The sequence below is a fragment of the Miniopterus schreibersii genome (genome assembly GCF_964146895.1).
Source record: "Miniopterus schreibersii genome assembly, chromosome: 11".
Taxonomy (NCBI): Eukaryota; Metazoa; Chordata; class Mammalia; order Chiroptera; family Miniopteridae; genus Miniopterus; species Miniopterus schreibersii.
Genome location: NC_138111.1, coordinates 5,686,818 through 5,705,756, shown reverse-complemented (window position 1 = coordinate 5,705,756; position 18,939 = coordinate 5,686,818). Strand labels below are relative to the sequence as shown.

The 18,939-nt window shown below is 54.6% G+C and overlaps 2 protein-coding genes across 4 annotated transcripts; one reads left to right on the top strand and one right to left on the bottom strand.

Moving 5' to 3' along the window:
- Positions 1-5: 5 nt before the first annotated feature.
- Positions 6-13,737, top strand: TTC16 (tetratricopeptide repeat domain 16; the record flags this gene model as incomplete). The annotated part of the gene is made up of 14 exons (XM_081151749.1): positions 6-104; positions 826-998; positions 1,299-1,389; positions 1,555-1,698; positions 3,274-3,374; positions 3,732-3,861; positions 6,234-6,448; positions 7,016-7,260; positions 7,608-7,749; positions 9,299-9,464; positions 9,993-10,135; positions 10,291-10,456; positions 11,858-11,942; positions 12,962-13,737. 14 exons carry the CDS (start codon positions 6-8, stop codon positions 13,588-13,590), a joined length of 2,529 nt encoding a protein of 842 aa, XP_081007875.1. The 3' UTR covers positions 13,591-13,737.
- TOR2A (torsin family 2 member A) lies at positions 13,686-17,686 on the bottom strand. Of its 3 annotated transcripts, XM_081150973.1 has the most exons (5): positions 17,447-17,686; positions 16,624-16,889; positions 15,495-15,670; positions 14,690-14,817; positions 13,686-14,445 (listed from the first exon to the last, which is right to left on the bottom strand). In XM_081150973.1, the coding sequence occupies exons 1-5, from the start codon at positions 17,598-17,600 to the stop codon at positions 14,201-14,203; spliced, it is 969 nt and encodes a 322-aa protein (XP_081007099.1). In that variant the 5' UTR covers positions 17,601-17,686; the 3' UTR covers positions 13,686-14,200. The 3 variants fall into 3 exon arrangements, with proteins under 3 accessions (XP_081007099.1, XP_081007100.1, XP_081007101.1); XM_081150974.1 differs by lacking the exon at positions 16,624-16,889; XM_081150975.1 differs by lacking the exon at positions 14,690-14,817 and having other exon boundaries at positions 14,173-14,445; positions 17,447-17,641.
- Between the last annotated feature and the right edge of the window lie 1,253 nt (positions 17,687-18,939).

Sequence of the window (18,939 nt, the reverse complement as noted above, 5' to 3'; positions counted from 1 at the left end):
TGGAGATGGTGCCTAGCAACGTCGGCGGCGAGGGCGGCGGGGGAGCCGGCTCGGGCAGTTCCGCAGGTCTTTCTGGAACAGGCCTCATGGCAGACCCCAGAGAGGTGCGGGGAAAGGCTACGGCCAAGGCAGAGGGTCGGGGGAGAAGAGGCGAGTTCGCAGGGAAGGTTTTACGCACAGGAGAGGCAGGATCAGTTGTGCAGCTCAGGAAAGGGCCAGGTCGCTGTGCAGAGGGCCGACTGGGGACCGTGGCCGGCAGGGAGGTCAGAGGGACGGCTGATGCTGGCGCCCTGGCGGAGCGGCACTGGCCCAGATGAGGGGGTGAGAGAAGGGGGGAACCAAGAGGGCTTTAGGCGCGGCACAGACAGCGCTTGAGGACTGATGGGACACAGGTCTCTGGCTGGAGAGGTGGACTTACCAAAGCGGGAAAGCTAGAGCAGGAATCGGCGAGGTGCTCAGTTTGGCCTGTTGGGCATGAGGAGCACCCGGGATATATGTTAGGAGCTGCAGGCCCTGAGCTGGGGACATTAGAGTGCTGGGTGTCAGTAGCTTGAGGTGAATGCTGAGGTGAATGAGGAGGAGAGCGAGGGCAGTGTGAGCGTGAGAATCTTGACCCCTCACCTTGGCCATAGGGGAGGAGAGAGGAGGACTGAGAGGGAGGTTAGAGCATCCCTAAGGGGCTGGGAGTGCCACCGGACCCCAGATTTCGCCGCCTACCAGGCCTCATTTCCACCCCTCCTCCATCCTGTGAAATACCGGAGGAGGGTGTGTAAGTGGAGTGGGGTCATCTGGGGCCTGCTCCAGTTTGCTGTCCATTGGTTCTAGGGTACCCGGCAGCTTCCCCAAGCTCCCTCACAGCACATCCCAAAGCCACGGGGAACTCCACTCCCAAAGGAGACCATACGGCGCATCTTTGGGACCAGCCAGGCATTCCAGAGCTTTGAGGAAACGAGACCAACAATCGCTGGGTTAACCGTTCCCCTCAAAGTCAGGGAGTAGTGAGTGACTACCTTGTCCCAAGGTCCCTGGTTTCTATTCTGCAGTCACTGACCTGCTGTGCAGCTTTGAGCCAGTTACTTTCCCTGCCTGGGCTTCGGTGAACTCAACTGTGTAATAGGGCTCTTCTGCCTCAGTGGATAAAAGGCTGCTGCTGGCCTGGATGAGCTCCAAGAACCTCGGTCTACCCTTCCTGTCTCTCCACCCAAGTGCCTCCCACCCACTCACACAGCCCCAGCTATATTCCCTGGGCTGGTCAAAGTCAGGGCCAGCCCCTCTGCCTGTGCCCCCTCTCCCCACAGCCACCACCGAGGCTACAGGTGCCTGGAGCGAGAAGACTGGGAGATGGCCGTGCTGTTCTTCTCCCGTGCCCTCCACCTGGACCCCCACCTGGTGAGGGGAGGGTTTGGGCACACGCAGTCTCTGGCACACACTTCCCCCTCACTGTCGTGCCTGTCAGGTCCCTTCTCTCAGGGCCACCAAGTCCCTGCTGGTAACAGCATCAATCCTCAAGGTGGACTTTTGGGAGGGGACAGCAGCGTGTCCCCTCTCCCTCAGGTAGACTTCTATGCCTTAAGAGCCGAAGCGTACATCCAGCTCTGCGACTTCTCCTCCGCCGCCCAGAACCTGCGACGGGCCTACTCCTTCCAGCCAGAGAACACTAGGTTCCTGAACCGGCTCACCTTGGTGCTTTACCTGCAGGTGCCCGGGGCTGCCCTGGGCCCACGTGAGGGGCCCACCTCCCACCCAGGCCCACTGGATCTCCCTCCAGCTATGGGGGCTTTCCTTGCTCCTGGGACTAGTTCTGACTCCCTGGGGACTTCCTTGTCCCTGTGTCTGTGTCCCCACTTGCTGCCCCTCTCATGACCTCTCCTACCTCCCAAGTAGGCTTACCATCAGGGTTGGGTAAAGTTTTGTAAGAGTGTCCAACAGAACTTTCTGCAGTAATGACAGTGACCTACTAGGCACTGTCCAATCTGGTAGCCATTAGCCACATGGAACTGTTCAGTCCTTGAAATGTGGCAAGTGTGACTGAGGAACTAATTTTTAAATTGTATTTCTTTTTTTAAAAATATGTTTTTTATTTATTTTAGAGAGGATGAGAGAGGGAGAGAAACACAGATGTGAGAGAGAAACATCAATCGGTTGCCTCCCATATGCACCCCGACCAGGGATCGAACCCACAACCTGGGCATGTGCCCTGACCAGGAATAGAACCAGTGACTTTTTGTTGCACAGGATGACGTTCAACCAACTGAGCCACACCTGCCAGGGCTAAATTGTATTTAATTTATATTAAATTTATATAGCCACATGAAGCTGATGGCTATTATATTAGACAGTACAGACCTAGAATCGACAGGCTCTAAGTATTAAGAAGGTAATAGCGGCCCCATTTGCAATTCAAAAAAACCCCAACAATATTAAACCATAAATACCAACAAAGTCCTGATTTTTTCCCATTTTGATAGCTTTGATATCTTTGTTTTTAATGTCAATAATTATTCAATTCTTGAAACATTTGGGGTACCCAAACCACATGTTTAATCTGTCTGTTGCGGTCCTAAGTCCAGTACTGACACTTCCTGTGTGACCTTGGGGAAGTTACTTCACCTCTCTGAGCCTCAGTTCCTTCATCTAAAAGGGGGATGCTAGTTAGTACCAGTGAGGTAGCAAGTTCAGGTTTTTTTGTTTTTTTTAATCCTCACCAGAGGACATTTTTTCCATTGCTTTTCAGAGAGTGTGGAAGGGAGTGAGGGAGAGAGAAATACTGATGTGACACATCAATTGGTTGCCTCCTGCACTCCCCCAATCGGGGCCAGGGATTGAGCTTGCAACTGAGGTATGTGCCCTTGGCCAGAATCGAACCCAGGACCTTTCAGTCCTCAGGCCAGCACTCTAACCACCGAGCCAAACTGGCCAGGGCATAAGTTCAGGTTCTTAAGACAGGGCTCGGCGCCCAGAGCCCTGGTCCAGGCTGGAGCTGTTACTGTTGGTTCTGCTGCTCTTGCCTGCCTCCCAGATTTTCTCTCTTTGTTCCTGTGTGTCTGCATTGAGGTCTGTTTCTCGCCTACTGTATATTTCTCACTGTGTTGTGCTGTCTCTCCCTAGCTCTGTATCTCTCTCCATCTCTGACTTTTAAAGTCTCTCGAGATCTAGAAAGCTCTGGCCCTGTCTCCTGTCTCTCTCCCCTTCCACCCCAATGTTGCCTACCCCGCTCATGAGTGCTGCTGGGCCAGGGATGCAAGCAGAAGTGACTGGCCCTTATGTCCCCAGGGCCAGTGCCTGTTTGAGGAATGTGCCTTTCTGGAAGCCCTGAATGTCTTCTTGCAAGCCTTTGAGCTCCAGCCCGAGAAAGCCTGCTTCCGTTACCGATGGCGAGTTTCCCATTTGTGTCCTTGCCCCACTGGTTCTCCAGCAGCCCCTTCCTGTCCCTCTAGCACAGCGATTTTCAGCTGGTGTGTTGCAAGAATTCTTAAAACATGCAACACCTGACTATTTAGTTAGGGCACTGACCTCTTTTCCCTTAGACTGTCAAACAAAACAATGGCAACGGCCAACACAATAGCTGTCCGGTGTCAATGAATCAAAATCATACCTATTTTTTGTCAGATTGGCAGAACATATATTTTTCGGTGTGCTGCAGCATTTTAATAATTAGTTTGTGTGCCATAAGCTGGAAAAGGTTGAAAATCCCTGCTCTAGCAGACAACACCTTTGCCCTTTGTCCTCAGCATGGCCTGTCTCCTGGCACTCAATCAATATCAGGACTGCCTCTCACTTGTCACCAAGGAGGTGAAGCACGGCACGACCAATGCTGATGTCTACATCCTCAGGGCCAGGCTCCATAACTTCCTGCAGAAGGTAGAGTGGGGAGGGCGGGGCAGGGGTATCCCTTCGCCCAGCCTAGGTTCCCCCAGCACACCTCCAGAGGATAGGAGGCTGCTAGGCCATCAGCCAGCCCAGAAGCCACATCCCCACAGCGCAGTGGGGGCACTGTCCTCGAAGGGGCAGAGATCCCAACTGGCACTGACCATCCAGCTGCCCAGTCAGCTATTGCTCCATTGTCACTTAGCCCTGGCTCTGCGCCAGGCCTGCGCTGACCCCGGAAACCACAAGGTAAGAGGCCTATGCCACCATTGCCATCACAGAAGTCACCGCCCGGGGAGGCGCCCCTAAGCAGACACTTAGGTAGGGGATGATTTCATGAGCATGTGCAACGCCACCCAAGAGCCACGGTAAAGTGGTCCTTCCTCCCTCCTTCCTTTCTCTCCTTATTTGCCTCAGTAAACATTTACTAAGCACCCCCAGCTGGCACACTGCCCGGGCTGGGCATGGGGGCGCACAGTACAAGGAATAGCTTAGGGGTAAGGGGGGCTTGGGGTCACAAGGGAGAAGGGGACTTTAGATATGTGAGAGCATTGGGCAGGGTCTTGTGAACTCAGGAGGACCCTCACTTCTTCATGGGGACAGTAGGAGCCTCAAAAGGGTGTTCCTTGGGGCAGAGAAGATCCTTCTGGCTGCCAAAGGGAGTATGGGCTCCAGGGGGCAAGTCTGGAGTCCAGGAGCCTGGAGAGGAGGCTAGGTGCCATCCAGCAGAAGAGGGAGCCCAGGGGAGGGGCAAGAAGGGGGCTCCACCGTCCTTGGACTGACTGGGGATGTGCATGAGGGAAGGAAGGATCCAGAACAATGGCCGGTATTCCGGCTTGGCCTGGTGCCTGGGAGTTGGGACACTCAGGAGAGGAAGGAACAGGGGCTGGGTGGGATCAGGCAGGGGTTCACCTCAGCTCGCCAGGTCAGGTATCCTGGGAGTGGTTGGAAACGTGAGCCTCCCTATGCTGGGGGCTGGGTTCTGTGTCCAACAGTGAGTCAGTGGGAGAGTCTCCTTAAAGGTAGACTAGTAATTATTGATAATTATTGTTGACTGTTGGGATTTTAGCCACTCCCACCACTTCAGCCCTTGCAATTTGCATGCTAAACACTTTACTCATGTTTATCTTTTTTAAATTTTATTTTGTATTATTTTTTAATCCTTACCTGAGGATATTTTTCCCATTGCTTTTCAGAGAGAGTAGAAGGGAGACAGAAAGAGACATTGATGTGAGAGAGGCACATCAATTGGTTGCACTCCCCATGGGGCCCACTGGGGATCAAGCCTGCTACTGAGGTATGTGCATTTGGCCAAAATCAAACCTGGGACCCTTCTGTCCATAGGCCAACGCTCTAATCACTGAGCCAAACTGGCCATGGCATTTTTTTTTCCTTTGGAAAGAGGAAGGGAGGGAGGGAGGCAGATAGACAGAAACATTGATTTGTTGTTCCACTTATTTATGCATTTGTTGGTTGTTTCATGTCTGTGCCCTGACTAGGAATCGAACCTGCAACCTTGGCATATCAGGATTATGCTCTAACCAACTGAGCTATCTGGCCAGGGCCTACTCATGCTTATCTTAAAGACTCGCAATAACTGTTTCATAGATAGAACACCTTGTCTTCTTTTTAGAGATGAAGATACAGGTCCAGAGGGGCTGGGTAACTAGCTCAAGGTCCCACAGCCAGTTCTCAATAGCGATGCCCTTGAACCCAAGTCTGTCTACTTCAAAGTCCTGCCCTGGCCTTTCCCATCTTTCCCCTCTCAACTTCCTGGTGTCCACACTGTTTGCTCTGCTCACCCTTCAACCACTACCCTATAGGACATGGGGTGCTTGTTAAAACTTTGTTGACTGACTGACAGACCTGCTCATCCAGTAGAAGGTGTTTGCCTGGGGATGTCTGCTGCTCATGTCCAGGCCTGAATCTGTTCTTGGTCAGAGTTATCGTGGGCTTAAAGGTCAAGGGCGGAGTCAGGGAGGAAAGAATAGGAAGAACACAAGTCATGGTCAGGAGGCCACACCCTCCCCGACCTGTAGTGAGCCTCACAGAAGTCCTCCAGGAAGGCAGTGCTCCCAATGCCCTTCTCGGGCAGAAACCACCAAGGCTGACCTGGCTCACTTGAGGTCACATCTGGAAAGGGGCCAGCAGGGATGGGGCCTGGATGGGATTTTCCCATAATGTTCCCTGCCTCCTTCAAGAAGCAGAACAGGCGCAACAGCACAGTGGGGGCACCAAGGATGGGTGGCATGGTGCCAGCCTGCCCAGGGAAAGGCCCCTATGAACCAGGAGGTCTGCCTCCCCTCACTGGACAGGGTAGGGCTCAGCTTGGCCTGTGCGCCTGATGCCACTCCTGGCCCCTACAGCCCTACCTCTGCTATCAAGACCTGCACAGTGCCTTGCTCTTGGATCCCCAGCACCCACAGGCCAGGGCGCTGCTCAGGATGATGGTAGACCAGGCCCAGAAGTCATATCGAGATGCCAGGATCCTAGCTGTGCAGGGCAAGCTGCAGCGTGCACTGCAGTGTGTCAACTGTGCCATCGACAACAACCCTTTGGACCCCAGCCTCTTCCTCTTCAGGTACTGGCTGGGGAGGTGCCAGTCTTGAGTCCAGCTGTGTGGTCTCAGGAGAGCTCTGTGTAGGCCTCAGTTTCCCATCTAACCTCTACTAATCTTTCCCTACTCCCACCGGAATCAAGGCATCATGGGAGGTGGCTCTGCAGGCAGCAGCCTCAGTGCATGCCAGAAGGATCAGCCCGGTTCCACAGACCAGGCCTGGGTGATTCTGACCCCGACGAGGACTCACCACATGATTCAGGGCCATTTAACTTCCTTGAGCCTGGGCCTTCCCAGAGGAATAGTGGGAGGTAGCTGTCGGTGTTCAGAAAGGCCTTGGTGTAGAGGCCGGCATGCTCCTGGCGCCCGGAAAGAGCAGGGGAGCTATTTTTGAGAAAAATAAAGTTACTAGCGGCTAGCAGGTTATCTGAGTGGCAATCCAGGCCCCATAGGCCAAACTTATTGAGGGCTGGGGAAGCCCCCACCACCACCTCCGTGGGTCAAAAGGCCCAGAAAGCCCAGGGCGGGCAGGACTTGCCCAGCCACCCCGGTCAATGGCAGTGCTTTGGCCCCCACGTCCCTTCCCAATAGGGGCACCATGTACCGCCGGCTCCAGGAATTTGACGCCGCCGTGGAGGACCTCTTGAAGGCGCTGGACATGATGACCACGCACCAGGAGGACATGGTGCGGCAGGCGCAGCGCCAGCTCCTGCTGGCCTACAACGACTTCGCTGTGCACTGCTACACGCAGGGCGCCTACCAGGAGAGCGTGCTGCTGCTCAACAAGGTCCTCAAGGACGAGCAGCAGGAGAAGGGCCTGTTCATCAACCGCGGCGGTGAGCGCGGCCCGGGGGGGGGGGGGGGGGGGGGGGGGGCACGCGAGGCCCGGGGGGGGAGGGAGGAGGGAGGGAAAGAGGAAACCTCTAAGAGCTCCGTGTCCCACGGACACACGTGGGGTAACGTCGCCGTCGAGAAACACTGCAGTCTGTCTGAAGGGCTGCTCGGAAAGGAGGCGGCCGGGAAAAGGCGCGCTGAGGCCTGAAAAGCCTCCGCGGGCTCCGCGACCGCCCCCGGGGCGCCGGCTCCAGCTCCAGGCCCCGCCCTCGGGGTGGAGAAGGCGGAGCGAGGCTCCGGGACCCCGGGGCTGGGCGCTCACTCAGCCCCCGCCGCCGGGCCGCCCCAGACTGCTTCTTCCAGCTGGGCTACCTGAGCTTTGCTGAGGCGGACTACCTGGAGGCGCTGGCGCTGAGCCCGCGGGACGAGGGCGCCAACCTGCGCATGGCCCTGCTGCAGGAGAAGATGGGATTCTGCGAGCACCGGAGCAGGTGCGCGGGCGCTGGGGGCGGGGCCGCGGCGGCGGGGGCGGGGCCGCGGCGGCGGGGGCGGGGCCGCGGCGGCGGGGGCGGGGCCGGGGGCGGGCCAGGCCTGGCTTGAAGCCGCCTGCTGGGATCCTTGGGTCAAGATGCTTCTCTCCAGTTAAGTCTCCTAAATATAGATTTTATTTTCCAAGTTTTTGCTAAAAATCCTTATTCTTTCTGAATATTAAGGTGATTGTGTGTTTTTATAGAAAACTTGTGTTCAATAATTTGTAACTCAGAACATGAAAGTTCCTTCTAATATCTACCTCCCAATGCCTCCCTACCCCCGTAAGGTTGGTAAAGATTCCTCTAGATTGTTTCCAATGCATGTATTTACAATTATTATCATTTTGCAAAAGTGAGATGCTACGTTGTGCTTTTTTGCTTCGCATGACATTACGTGTGGGAGTGTCTCATTCTCTTTTTACTGCTTGCCTGGCATTCCCTTCTATGGAGGGACCATAGAGAATCGTCTTTTATTTATTTACCTACTGCTGATGAATATTTGGGCTGCTTTCAGTTTTTTACTGTAAATAATTCAATAATGAGCACCAGATATATGCCTTCAGGCACTCATACCAGTAACCCTATAAATTGTTCGATTAAAGAGTGTGAAAATTTAACATTTTAAATAATATCCAAATGTTCTCCACAAACAGTAAACCAATATAAACTTTCCTCCCAAGAAAAGAGTCTCGGTTTCCCCAAACCTCCCTAGTGGGAGGTATTAAGACTATTTTTCAACTCTGCTAATCTAGTAGGCAAAAAAAAAATTTAAAAATGCTCTTCCACACTTGACTTTGCATGTTTAAATTGCAGCATCTTTTATGTGTTTATTGGCCATTATGGCCTGCCCAAATCTTTGCCCATTTTGTTATTAAATTGCTCATTTTTTGGTTATAAGAGTTCTTTGTACCAATAAATTCAATTTAAAAAAAACATTAAAAAAGAGTTCTTCATAGTTAGGAAAATTAGCTTATCACCTGCCTTATGTAGCAAAATATATCTTTCCTATGTGTTGCTTTCTTTTGTGGTGTGTGTGTAATTTATTGATTTTAGAAAGAGAGAGGAAGAGAGAGAGACATAAATTTTTGTTGTTCCACTTATTTATGCATCATTGGTTGATTCTTGTATGTGCCCTGACCAGGGATTGAACCTGCAACCTTGAGGTAGCGAAAGAATGCTATAAGCAACTCTTTTGTGGTGTTTCTGCTACTCAATCACTTAGGATTTAATCCCAAATTAATTTTTTTTTTTTAGTTCCTGGGTGTATGACATTCTCAGAAAGACCTTCCCTAATCCAAGATTTAAAAATGTCCACTTATGTTGGGGTTTTATACTAGTATTTGAGTGTTGGGTCTATCAAGAGCAGAGCTGGTAGAAGGAGAGCAGAGGGACATGGTGGCGGGGAGCAGAGACCAGCGTGGTTTTCCCCAAATTCTTCAGTGGGGCCCAGGAGCTGCTATTTCCCCCTAGGTAGTCTAGCTCACTGAGCCTGTGGCCCGCTATCTTGCAGGCAGTTCCAGAAGGCAGAGAACCACTTCTCAATCGCCATCCAGCACAACCCCCAGACAGCTCAGTACTACCTGCACCGTGCCAAAAGCCGGCAGCTCACACAGAACATTTTTGGGGCCCGCCAGGATGTTGCAACTGCCCTGCTCCTTGACCCTAAGCAACCGAAGGTGGGTTCCTGCTGGGGGCCAGGAGGACTGACAACAGGGTCAATACCCCTGGCCACCTAAAGATACTCCCTGGCCCTGAAAGAAATTTGGTTTCCTAGCAACTAATAAGAGCTGCTAATGCCAGAGCATGTACTGGTGCCAGGCACTGTTCTAGCCACTTCAGCTCGCATCACTCCGTCTAACCCTCTTTAGCACCCGCCGAGACAGGTAATGTTACCACCCCCCAACTTACAGACCAAGAGGGTAAGGCTCAGAGAGGCCAGTTCCCTTGCCCCAGGCCACACAGCTTAGAGGTTTTACCCTAATCTGTCTGGCTCCAGAACCCATCGCTAGACTCACCCCCTTAGTGTTTTCTCTCTGAATAGTTCCTTTCTCATGGTCTCCTCATAGTTCAGGGGCACAAGGCTCCAGCCCTTTAAAAACTCTTCCTTTGAGCCCTGCGAAGGGACTCCGCAAGGGCAGGGCAGCACCACACCACCTGCCCCTGCCCTGGCCCACACCCGGCTCCGGTGGCCCCTTTCCCGGCAGCTGCTCCCGCTGATGGCCACCCTCTTCCCGGGCATGACAGTGGAGGAGGTGCTTAGCAGCCAGGTGGCCCAGCTGGCCGGCCTGCAGCTGAGCCGGGTGATGGAGAGCAGGCTGGAGGACAGCATCTCTCAAGGCATCGTGGGGTAAGCTCCTCGAGCAGGGGCCGCAGGCCAGGACCAGGAACGGTTGAGCTCAAGGCTCCTCTGGCCCTGGCTGCCTCCTCAGGCCACTGTCCAGTCCTGGGGATGGTGGGGTGGGTCACAGAGGGTTACAGTGCTCTGGGGCCATGGCTTGGCAGGCAGCTCAGGAAGCGGGAACTAGAGCGCCAGAAGGCCCAGGCCCTGCAGCTCTCGTGGAAGCAGGAACAGCCTTTGTGTGTGACCCCTGAGAACCTGGACTCTACTCCCCAGACCCTGCAGGCAGAGCCAAAACACCCACAGGAGGCTGTGGGTGCCAAGGAGGAGGTGAGTGGGCCATACACCAGGGCCTGGGGCCCTTGAGGTCCGGGTGGAGTGCACCCCAAGCCAGGGCTGAGGGATGCAGGCAGGCTAAGGCTGGCTCCCATGCTGGGCTCTGCCACCACTCAGCTGTGTGACTTAGGCTGGGGACCTCTTGCTATGAGATGGGGTGGTACCAGTAAGGGGCACCCCTGAGACAGTGCACATGAGAGAATATGGATCCCTCACAGAGAGGCCTCCTCAAACCTTGCCCATACTCCCCTTCATGAATGCTGCTGTGTGCACTGGCCACTCGTGCCAGCTTTCTTAATTCTTAAATTTATTTCTAAAAATGTTTACTGAGTCTAACATAGAAAAGTACACAAATCATAAAGGAACTGTTTGATGAATTTTCACAAACTGAGTACACCCATGACATTATTACCCAGATCAAGAAAGAACACTCCCAGCTCCCCATAAGCCCCTGCACCCCCTTCTCAGCCCCCCCTCAGCCCCGCCCACCCCGTCAGGCTGCCCTATGGATCCCTAACGTGGCTAACACCCATAAGCGAGCGTGCCTGTTGCTCAGGGGACAGATTTGTGTGCCCTCTGCGCTCTGCTCCCTTCACTGAACGGCACCTGTGAGATGCACCCAGGCTGACTCACTCTTGCTGCCAAGTGAATTGCACCCTTCCCCATAATTTATTACCCACCTCCTGCTGTCGGACATGTAAATTAGTGTTCCCAGGAAACGTTGGGCTACCAGAATCCCTTGCAGAAAGGCTAGGTCGCCATTCTTCTAGCTCACATTAGAATACAAAAATACAAAACTTGGGTCTCGATGCCCCTGGAGTCACCGCGGGCTCCCTGTCAGCCGGGCCTGTGAATCAGTTCAGTTGGTGCTCCCCTCTGCCCCGTCCCCCTGCCCCCTTCTGGCCGCAGCATCTCTCCTTAGCTGATGCCCTGGGCGGGCTGCTTAGGCGCTCGGAACCTGTGTTTCCTGGCCCATGAAATGGTATTAGCGGTGGTCTCCTCCCAGGTGTGTGGGGAGCATGAAGCGGGATACAACATGTAAAGCATGCAGAAGCTCCTCAGTTCCTCACTGGCCATTCCCCAGGGCACAGCACTTGACAGTTTACACAAGCCTGTCCCACACTTGAACTAATTTACATTTTGCAGATGGGGAAACTGAGGCCTATGCAGCCACTTGAGCACTGCTTTGCTCACAGCAGCTTGTCTGTCTACGCTGGCCACTCCCCTCCTGTCCAGTCTTAGCCTCTCCATGTCCCCACCCAGCCCTAACCTGGGACCCCTGAGAAGCTCTAAGCTCAAGGGAACAGTCACTGAAGGTCCCAAAACCTGCTGGCCTTCCAGAGCTACAGGATCTGGGGCTTCCTGCAGTCCTACCCAGCCTGTCTCTTGTCCTAGGAGAAGCCAGAGCCCACTCCTAGCAAGGTGAGGTCCCTGTCTGACAGCTACCTCCAACAGACCTCTTCAGGCTCCACTTTGGCCTGTAAGTTCCCAGTGTTCCTGCCAGGCCCCAGTGAGCCAAAGCAGCAGAGTGCGCAGAGGTCAAGGGTCAGAGACTCCCTGGCACGGGTGTGAATGTGGGCTCTGCTGCTTATATAACCGGGTGACTGGAAAGTAGGAGTAAATCCCAGCTTTGCGAGGGGTGTGCTGAGCCCACAGGGAGGTGATGCCCTCACAGGCTGGGACTGGCTCTCACTCCCGGCACTTCCCAGCTGCTGCCTGCTCCAGCTCACTCCCCCTCAGGCCCTTTCTCTCTGCCCCCCCCCAAATAACTGTGCCCACAAACCCTGCGCATGTCTAAGGGGCTTCACCCCCAATTCTGCTGGGTACCAGCTTGGAAGGGACAAAAGTCAAACACCCAGGAATGCTGCTCCTAACAGAATCCCGAGGGCAGATGTGAACAGCCCAGGGTAAGGACAGAAATAGTGGTGGCCAGGCCTTCACTTCCACTCAGTGCAGTTCAACCAACCATCGAGTCCCAGGGCTGGGCTCTGCCACAGACTGGTCACAGGCATGAATGGCCCAGCCCTGTCCCTGGGAGGTCTTGGTCGTGAAGGCAAGAGGCGCGCAGGTGAACAGATACCCAGAACAGTATAGACGTACACCAGAGAGTTGTGGGTGCATTTAGCTCCTTCTAGGGGGTCAGAGAGGGCTTCCAGGACCTGAAGGAGGAGTAGGGGTTAGTCAAGTGTGGGAGGGTGGAGCAGGGCAAACTACAGGCTGTTGGTTGTGGCTGGAATGCAGAGGGTAAAGGGCAGCCAGCACAGTGGACACCAGGGCTAGGCAAGTAGGACCCTCAGTATCTCCCCCTTATCTTATAGCCGTGGCCCACCTTCAGGGCTCAGGTTGCTGAGGAGGGCTGGGCGGGTGCGTTCTGGCAGGCCTGGCCTTGGCCATGCAAGGCCTCTGGGATACAGGCAAGGGGAAGGCCTAGAAGCCTCCTTTCCCTAGAGCTGCCCAGGGAAGGTACCCTGATGGATGCTCTTGGCACACCCTTTCCAGTCAGGACCCTGTCTGCCTCAGAGACGGAGACGTCCAATACCTCTCAGGAATACAGGAGCACCTCAGACACCACTGCAACATTCTCTGATTCCTCACTGCTGAAAACTCAATCCTTAGACTTGGAAAACAACAGGGAAGACCTAAGCCTGATACTCAGCCCCAGAAAAACTAAGGTTTCCTGGGACCAGAGCCAAAAGTCCAGCAAGATGGAGGCCATTCAGAGCCTCCAAGCTCTGACAAGCAAGACTGAGGCCACCCAAGCCCTACATCAAAAGCCCAGCAAGACCAAGGCTACCCAGGGCCCACGGCAGAGGCGCAGAAAGACCAAAGTTGCTCATAGCTGGAGCCGGAGACCCAGCAAGATTGAGAGCACCCAAGGCCAGAGCTGGGGACTGATTCGAAGTTCCAGCAAGACCAAGACTGCCTATGACCCAATTTGGAGCCCTAGCAACACTGAGGACATCCAGGGCCAGGGCCAGAGGCCCAGCAAGATCAATGCTCCCCAGAGCTGGAACCAGAGCACAGGCCCAGAATCCAGTAACACCAGTGTCACCCAGGACATGAACCAGAACCCCAGCCAAATCCAGGATGGCCAGAACCCCAGCCCTGGCAGTTACACCGCTCTCTGAAGGGGCCACTGAGCCCCTCACTTCTGGTTGGAGATGGAAGAGATTCTACCACATCAGCACTCAGCAATTAAAAACCTCAGCCAACACTACTCTGGTCCCATGGCTAAGTTTATTGTATTTGTTCTCTTTTACAAAATTAAAAACTTTAAAAACCAAGCCCAAGTGGCCGCTTGAGTCCCTCTGCTTGTGCAGCCTGAGAAGTCTCAGCCTGGCTTATAATACTGGTCACAGGGGGTGGGATCTGGTGGTAGGGCAAGGGGCTGAGGTTAAAAGACTGAGGGGCGAGGGAGCAGCCCGGAGCCATAGTCCCTGAGTTACAATTCACATTTTAAGAAGGCTCAGGCTGGAGGGCGAGGTCAAGGCTCATTGAAGTTCTGGGGTGACCAGCAGTTCCCCTGGGGAAGGAAGCAAAGGCCAAGATGTCCTCAGAGCAGGTTAGAGGCCAGCGCCCACGCAGCCCTGTCTCACAGCCTAGCCAACACCTGTCATCAATGTGTGCTCTGGGTCCCACTCTGCAGAAGGCTCAGCACCAGGGCCCCTCTGGCAGAGGCCCCAGGGCCTTCCTGCATGGCCTGGTCAGGTAGAGGGGGCAGGGATGCCCCCTGGAGAGTCAGAGGAAGAAGGCAATTCGGGAAGCCACAGTCTTGCAGCCATTGGAGGCAAAGAGCTGCTCGTCCTCAGGGAAGAAGGTGGTGCTGTCCAGCATGGCCTGGATAACCTCGTCCCTTGGCTCCAGGCCCAGCTGGGCCAGCTCGTTGAGCACGCAGTGCCTCACATGGTGCCGCTGGAGAGGTAGGAAGGGCACCAGGGCGTCCAGGAGATGTTCTTCCATGATGCCTGAGCGCCAGAAGCCATCTGCAGGAAGGGCCAATGGGGAGAGGCTGGGCTTCACCCCCAAAGGCCAGTGTAGGCACACTGCTTTCAGCCCCCTTCCGGGCGAAGGGTGAAGGGAGACTGTGTAACAGCCAGGAGCACCAGGGCCTGGGCTGGGAAGTACTGGGTCGCTGGGCAGAGCATCAGATCCCGACCCGATGGATCTGGGTATGAAGCCCCAGGCTGCAGAAGCCACCCCAGGGTGGGGATCCTAAGCCAAACTCACGGTGTGGGTTGTCCAGCACAGCCTGGGAGATGACTGGCTCAAGCTCCTGTAGGCGGATCTCCTCGCGGTCCCGGCGGCTGCGCCATGCCTCCAGCACCACCTGGTTGATCTGCTCACCACCAGTGTTGCTACAACCATGGGGACCCAAGCCAACACTCAGACAGTAGGGGGCCGGATTTGGCCTGCTTCCCATGTGCCACCTAACACAACCTGGGGGCCCAGCTCAGTGCCAGCAGGAACCAAACCCACCGAAAACTCTCCAGAAGAACCACTTTCCCAGAGCCTGTGTCCACAACCATGACCCCTGGAAATTCTCCTATAGGTGCCATGCACTTTACAGTTTACAAAACACTTTTGAGTTCCTTAACTGACTTCCCCTCACCCAGCCTCTAGGACAGTGGGACATTCATTTGGCCCTGCTGTCCAGAGAAGAGATGGGAGCTCAGAGAGGTGAAGTAATTTGCCTGAGGAAACTGAGGACTCTTAGAGGTGGCACTAGAACCCTAGTTCTGTTTCTCTCAGGCCTGTGTCCTCCTGGCCACAAAGGAGGGAAAACTCTTGAGATAGCAGCTGGGCTTCCAGGAAGAAATGATGAAGACCAAAAAGCCCAGACTGGGCTTTGAGATTGCCGACGGGAAAGTCAATCACCTTGAATGACAGTGTCACCATGGAGATGGTGAGGGGCTTTGGAAAAGCTTCATTGGGCCCGGGGTATGGTATTCCGCTGTGGGATCACAGACTAAGACTGGATAGCTGAGACCTCTAAGTGTCCCCAACACTATGCCCGCTGCACAGCTGCGCCCACCTGATGAAGATGAAGATGGCTTTTCGATAGTTGGTCCCATACACAACCCAGGAGGGGCCCAGGAAAGGTTGCAGGACCTCCATCAGGCCTGGGGTCAGCTTGTCCATTTCATCAAAGAGGAAGAGGGAGCGGCTACAAACAGTGAGATTCCCCTGGACCCAGTTCTTAAGATCCTTCTGCAAGAGAAAAGAGTTTGAGGGGTTCTGGAGATACCCTCCCAGCTCCAAAGCAAGAATTAACCCTGGAAGATATGGTCTCACAGAGAGTACCAGTTCTTTAGTGGGACTAATGGCAAAACTGTGGCCCTGAAAGGGGCAGAGACTTGTCCAAGCTCAAACAGCAAGTAAGCAGAACAGAAACTCAAACCCAGGCCCCGGCCCTGCCTTCAGGGCTCTCTCCCTGACACCTACGGCTTTCTATAAAAGGGGAAGGCTCCCTCCCGCCCCATGAACTTTCTCAGCAGTTTTGTTTTATGGTTTTTTTAAAAATTGATTTTAGAGAGAGGAAGTGAGAGGGAAAGAGAGAGAGAAATATCGATCGGTTGCCTCCTGCAAGCCCCCTAGTGGGGATCGAGCCTGCAACCAGGGCATGTGCCCTGACTAGGAATCAAACCGGCGACCTTTTGGTGCACCCGATGATGCTCAACCAATTAGCCACACCAGCCAGGGCTCTCAGTAGTTTTGACAGTCGAAACAGACCAGCCTGGAAAGTACTTTGCAATCAATAACAACAATGATAATAGTAGTAGTAAGAGCTTGTATTTACTAAGTACTTACTCTGAGCCTCAAATTGGGGTTAAGTGCTTTACAGAGAGGAGATAATGCAGAATGTCTGGCGGAGGTAATTACTCAATAATTAATATCTGTAATTCTATAACCTTATGTTCTTCGCGACCCTAGCAGGTAGGTATCATTAATGCCCCAGCCCCAAGAATTAAAGTGAGAATTCTCTGCCAGGTAGAATGGCATCATACCAAGCTCTGTTCAGGAGGGGTCCTGAGGGCTGACTCCAACTGACTGTGTGGCCTACAGCAAGTGAATCCCCCTCTCTGGGCTTAGGACTCCCTTCCTCCCTAGAGTATGGCACCCCATGATGCAGGGAATGAAGGGCCAGGATGCAGCCAGCCTACCTTATAGCGCTCCATGTGGCTGGGATGGGGGAAGTGGATGACCGGGGAAAAGTGGTGCACATGGGGGCTGCGGAGGCCACCCCGGAAGAGGTAGTGGGCCAGCAGGGAACTGACATAGGACTTGCCCGTGCCTGTCCAGCCGTGCAGGGAGAGGGCCAGCGGTTTAGTGGGGGCCGGGTCCTGCACGAAGGCCTTCAGCGCCTTCACCACCAGCGCCTTGGCCAAGTGCTGGCCTGCCAGGTGCTGGGCCAGGTCACACTCCAGACCTAGGGCCACAAGAAGGAGCGCGTCAGAGCCGAGGACAGCTCCCACCACGGAAGAGGTTCAAAGGGGAAGTGATGTCTGGAGCCTGGCCTAGGGATCCCTGTGGCCTGGGATGTTTTCACGAGGGGTCTCGACGCTCCAGGAGCGACCCTCAGGCCTCATGCAGCTCGGCAGCGCCCCCACCAGGCCTGCCCCTGAATTGCGCTCAGCCCTAAGTGCGAGCGGTCAGCAGTCCGCCCGGAACCCTCCGGCCGTTCCCAAGGCAGGCTCCTCCCTGACGGTCACTCCGCTGTGGAGGCCGGACCCTGCCCCAGGGCCCGCTGTCAAAGGCCTCTCTCCACCCTGGCAGGGCTCTGCCCGGACCCCAAGCCAGCATCCCCAAACCCTCGCTCCAATTCCCGCGCCCCAAGCTCTCCGGGTCCCTCCACGCCCGGCCCACTTCCGGGCCTGGCCGCCCAGGAGTCGGGGGTTCCGCCCCTCGGTTCGACCCTCCAGGTCCGGTCCCGGCGCAACGCCCGACTCCGTGGGCTCTCGGCCCGCCCGCCCCTCCGCTCCTCACCCGGGAAGTCGGGCTGGAAATCACATTCGCAGAAGTTGCCGAAGTTGCAGCGCAGCGAAGTCAGGTCCCAGGCGGCGGCCGCGACCGAGACCAGCCCGAGCAGCCCGAGGAGGAGCGAGCCCCAGGGCCGGCAGCCACGCGTCTCAGCCGCCATCCGGCTGAGGCCAGAGCTGGGTCTGGGGCGTCCAACCGCCTCTGCCGAGAACTACAGCTCCCGGCATGCATCGCCCTGCGGCAGCCACCTCCCTTGGCCTACAACTCCCGGCTTCCATCTCGCTATCAAAGACCCGCCCGGTCGTCCAGCAGCGAGGCCGCAAGGTGGCCTCCAGGGGGAGCCCGCGAGCTATGCAATCCTGGACCCCGTTTCCCAAAGCACGGTCACTACGGGACCATCGTAGCAGCTCCTAAAGACTAATAAAGAATTATGACCACAAGGGTGGTGTAACAATTGTAGCTCAACTTTGCGCGGCACGTAACACCTTGCAAAGCGCCTTTTTCATGCTTTTTAAGAGCGCTCACTAGTAGCTTTCTAGGAGCACCTACTGTGTGCCATTAGTCTTAGGTGCTGGATATATCTTATATGGTAAGAGTACCTGTCACACAGAAACATGGTGATATTTCAACGAGTTACAGGCACATAAAGTGTTTAGGCTCAAAGTAATCAATAAATCACCATTGACAATCCATTATGTATAAAACAGTGGTTCCTTACCCAGCAGCTACCACGCGCTAAATGCTTCAACAGCTATCCTAAGAGATTGATTCTGTTATTGTCCCCATTTTATTAAGGTAGAAATTGGGACCCAAGAGGTTAAGCCTCATATCCGAGGTTATTTAGCTAGTAAACAATAAAACTGAACCCAAGTCTGGCTGCCACCAAAAATCTAATGCACTGTGTTAGCCAGCCTCTCTCAGTCAAAGGATTCGGAAGGGAAAGGACCCAGATGCTTCAAATTCAGTGAATGGGCTCCCCAGGCTTCCAGCCTGGCCTGGAATCAAGACAGCTGTGTTCATGTCCCTTTTCAAAGATTCTCTGCCCCACCCTACACACACACACTCACACACACTCACACACACACGTGACTTCTGGGGCCCCGTTTCAAAGCCTGAAAAGAAATGAGTACTTCCCACTGTTTGAGGAGAGAGGACTCCAGTCAGGACACCCTGGTCCCAGCCTTCCTCATTCTGCTGCTGTGACCCAGGTCACAGTTCTTGGTTTCCCAGAGAAGAGGTAGAATCCTAGATTTCAGAAAGCCCTTCCACCCCCAAACATCTGGGGTCCTTGGTTGTGTGTTTGTGGGAACCTTTGCTGTGGCTTCCCAGGGCCAGGGCATGGAGTAGGAGTGGGGCAGGTCAGTACTTCTCCCACTGGTTGGAATTGGCCGTTTATCTCCCCTACTGGCTCTAAGCTCCGCCAGGACAGGGCCTGGGGTTTAGTATTGGCAGTAACAATCTAGAATGTCCCAGGTGCTAAATAAATACTTGTTAAATGA